This window comes from Otolemur garnettii, unplaced genomic scaffold, assembly GCF_000181295.1.
Source record: "Otolemur garnettii isolate 467f Iridium unplaced genomic scaffold, OtoGar3 scaffold00067, whole genome shotgun sequence".
NCBI classification, from domain to species: Eukaryota; Metazoa; Chordata; class Mammalia; order Primates; family Galagidae; genus Otolemur; species Otolemur garnettii.
The window spans coordinates 577,033-580,357 of record NW_003852462.1 but is presented as its reverse complement, the minus strand read 5'-3'; the positions used below and the strand labels follow the sequence as shown (position 1 = coordinate 580,357).

The following is a 3,325-nucleotide window of genomic DNA, read 5'->3' as shown; positions in this document are numbered from 1 at the left end:
GTTGTGGCGGGTGCCTGTGGTCCCAGCTACTTGGGAGGCTGAGGCAGGAGACTCGCTTGAGCCCAGGAATTGGAGATTGCTGTGAGCTGTGATGCCACAGCACTCTGCCCAGGGGGATAGCTTGAGGCTCTGTCTTGAAAAAAAAAAAAAAGAGTTTGAGGTTGCTGTGAGCACTCTACCAAGGGTGACAAAGTAAGACTGTCTCAATAAATAAGTAAATAGGCTACTTGGGAGGTGGAGGCAGGAGACTCGCTTGAGCCCAGGAGTTGGGAGGTTGCTGTGACCTGTGATGCCATGGCACTCTACCCAGGGCGACAGCTTGAGGTTCTGTCTCAAACAAAAAAAAAAAGACAATTACTTTAAAGTCATTTTCTAGGTTTTCCATCAGATCTTTTTTCTGGGACAGTTTATGCTACTTCATTTTTTTTCCCCCTTTGAATGGGACATAGATTCCTGTTTCTTTGTATGTCTTGTTATTTTTGTTGTCAAAACTCAGGCAGGGTAACTCATACCTGTAGTCCTAGCTACTTGGGAGGCTGAGGCAGGAGGATTGCTTGAGCCCAGGAGTCTGAGGTTGCTCTGAGCTAGGCTGACACCATGGCGCTCTAGCCCAGGTAACGGAGTGAGACTGTATTTCAAAGAAGCACACATAGACATTTGACTCTGATAACCTGACTCCTGCTGGTTCCCCAGGTTTGCTGCTTCATCACTATTGTTACTTTTGATCATTGGTGGTTGTCTTGCACCTATGACCAACCTGAGATCTCTTCTCAGTCTCCCCCCTTTCTCTGGCACATGCAATCACTTTGTGGTTTGCTCATATATACAGTTGTTGTTGGATGTCTTTCTCCTTAAATTATTGGCTCCCAAAAGGGGCAGAGAAAAATGAAGGGGAAAAAAAGGGTACCAGCCCACCAAATGCCAGGAGACTCACTTCAGCAAGAGGGTCAGCAGCATAGCAGTGCCTCTGCAGCTCTTGATTGGAGGTAGCCATGAGAGCACAGTTCCTCATATTCACAAGGCAGGGTCCTTGGTGCCACCCTGGGTCTGGCAAACTGCTTCAGGAACAGGTATACCACTGCTGGCCACAGGGCTAGGGCTACTGGCCACCACTGCACTAAGAGGCCGTGCTGCCCAGATAGACCATGATTTGCTTGCCACGCCTTCCCTTGGGAGCTGTAAAACAGCTACATCAGACTGGCTCTGCCAGTGCAGGTTGTCTAAGTGAGGAGGCTGATTCCTGTTGCTTCCTGTTCTTGGTGGGGAGGCTGATCCCTGTTGCTTCCTATACCATTTTCCCAGAATCTTCTCCCACCCTTTACTTTTGACCAGTGAAGATCAGTCTGGAAGGTCCAGTGTGGTCCTCAGGGCCAGCTCTCAGCCTCTGAGTTGTCTTTTCTCCCTTGGTAATCGGCTCCACCCCCAGTGCTGCTGGCACCATTGTGCACTGTGGGTGTGGGAGGTGAGGGGTGGACTTCTCTGGGAAGATGGTCTCTCTGGAGCTATCTCCCACTTTGTCTGTGTGCCAGGCTCTGCACATCATCGAACGGTGCGGGAGGACTATGGCGACAAGGCCAAGGCTGGCCACTGGAGCCGCAGCCCACTCCGGCAGCCCAGGGAGCGCTTCGAGCTGGGAGACAGCCGAAAGCCAAGTGAGTCTTTCTGGGGAGTGAGGGGAGGTCTGAGCATAAACATTTCCTTCAGTGGTTTATACAATTATCTTAAGGAAAGCCTAGCTAAGTAACTTCCTTTTCACAATAACACAATGTGCTGGCTGAAGTGCTCTGTGGTAGGAGAGGGGCTGTCTGTGTTCGTGCGGAGTCCTCACACCGTCAGCAGAAACATCTGTCACAGGCCTTTCCAGAGAGTCTTCCGGTCAACTGTATGTGAATGAACTGGGTCTGTTTTGTTTTGTTTTGTTTTTTAAGACAAAAAAACATGTCTCACTGTGTTGCCCTCGGTAGAGTGCTCTGACATCACAGCTCACAGCAACCACAAACTCTTGGGCTTAAGCAATTCTCTTGCTGCCTCAGGCTCCCAAGTAGCTGGGACTGTAGGCGCCCGCCACAATGACCCAGCTATATTTTGTTGCAGTTATCATTGTTATTTGGCAGGCCCAGTCTGGGTTCAAACTCGCCGGCCTTGGTGTATGTGGCCGGTGCCCTGACCACTGAGCTAAGGGCACTGGGCCTTATTTTACTTTTGAAACAGAGTCTTAAGCTGTTGCCAGGGTAGATTGCCATGGCATCATATCTCACAGAGGTTGTTCCAACTCTTGGGCTCAAGCGATTCTGTTGCCTTAGCATTTCTTTTTCTTTCATTTTATTTTATTTTATTTTATTTTATTTTATTTTTTGACATAGAGTCTTATTATGTTGCCCTCGGTAGAGTGCCCTGATGTCTCAGCTCATAGCAACCTCAAACTCTTGTGCTTAAGTGATTATCTTGCCTTAGCCTCCCAGATAGCTGGGACTGCAGGCACCTGTCACAATGCCCAGCTATTTTTGTACTAGTTGTTGTCATTGTTGGTTAGCAGGCCTGGGCTGGCTTTCAACCCGCCAACACTGGTGTATGTGGCTGGTGCCATAACCACTGAGCTGCAGGTGCCAACCCCCATGAACTGTTTTTCATACAAAGTGAAGTTAATCCTTTTGTGAAATATGCCATCTAATTTTGGCATTATCTTGTTTATTTTAAAACATTTCTACAAATTCACTTTTGATGTTTTGTTTCATAAGTAAAAGAAGAGAAAATGGAAGAAAGGGACCTGCTGTCCGACCTGCAGGACATCAGTGACAGTGAGAGGAAAACCAGCTCAGCAGAGTCCTCCTCAGGTATGGGGCTCCGGACCGAGGCCTCACTTGCTCCTGCTGGCACAGGCCACGGTTTACCTCCCATCTCTGCTTTCTCTCAACAGCAGAATCAGGGTCAGGTTCTGAGGAGGAAGAGGAGGAGGAAGAGGAAGAAGAGGAGGGGAGCACCAGTGAAGAATCAGAGGAGGAGGAGGAGGAGGAAGAAGAGGAGGAGGAAGAAACTGGGAGCAACTCTGAGGAGGCCTCAGAGCAGTCAGCAGGTGAGGGGCCTGCCAGCACTCTGATTGTGAACAGGAAACACATGTACCATAGAAAAGGGTCTGTGGTCCTGGCCAGCTAAACAACTGCAACAAAAAAATATAGCTGGGCATTTTGGTGGTCACCTGTAGTCCCAGCTACTTGGAAGCCTGAGGCAAGAGAATCGCCTAAGCCCAAGAGTTTGAGGTTGCTGGGAGCTATGATGCCATGACACTCTACTGAGGGCAACATAGTAAGACTCTTGTCTCAAAAAA

At 49.0% G+C, this 3,325-nt stretch overlaps 1 protein-coding gene across 4 annotated transcripts in view; it reads left to right on the top strand.

The window, feature by feature from the left end:
* Positions 1–3,325, top strand: part of LOC100963946 (cyclin-dependent kinase 11B) — a 20,030-nt gene that overhangs the window by 10,074 nt on the left and 6,631 nt on the right. For all 4 annotated transcript variants that reach the window (XM_003793199.3, XM_023515158.1, XM_012807327.2 and 1 more), the window contains 3 exons: positions 1,530–1,652; positions 2,739–2,834; positions 2,918–3,073. In XM_003793199.3, the coding sequence (XP_003793247.1) occupies positions 1,530–1,652; positions 2,739–2,834; positions 2,918–3,073 (375 nt within the window). The remainder of the gene's footprint in view (positions 1–1,529; positions 1,653–2,738; positions 2,835–2,917; positions 3,074–3,325) is intronic.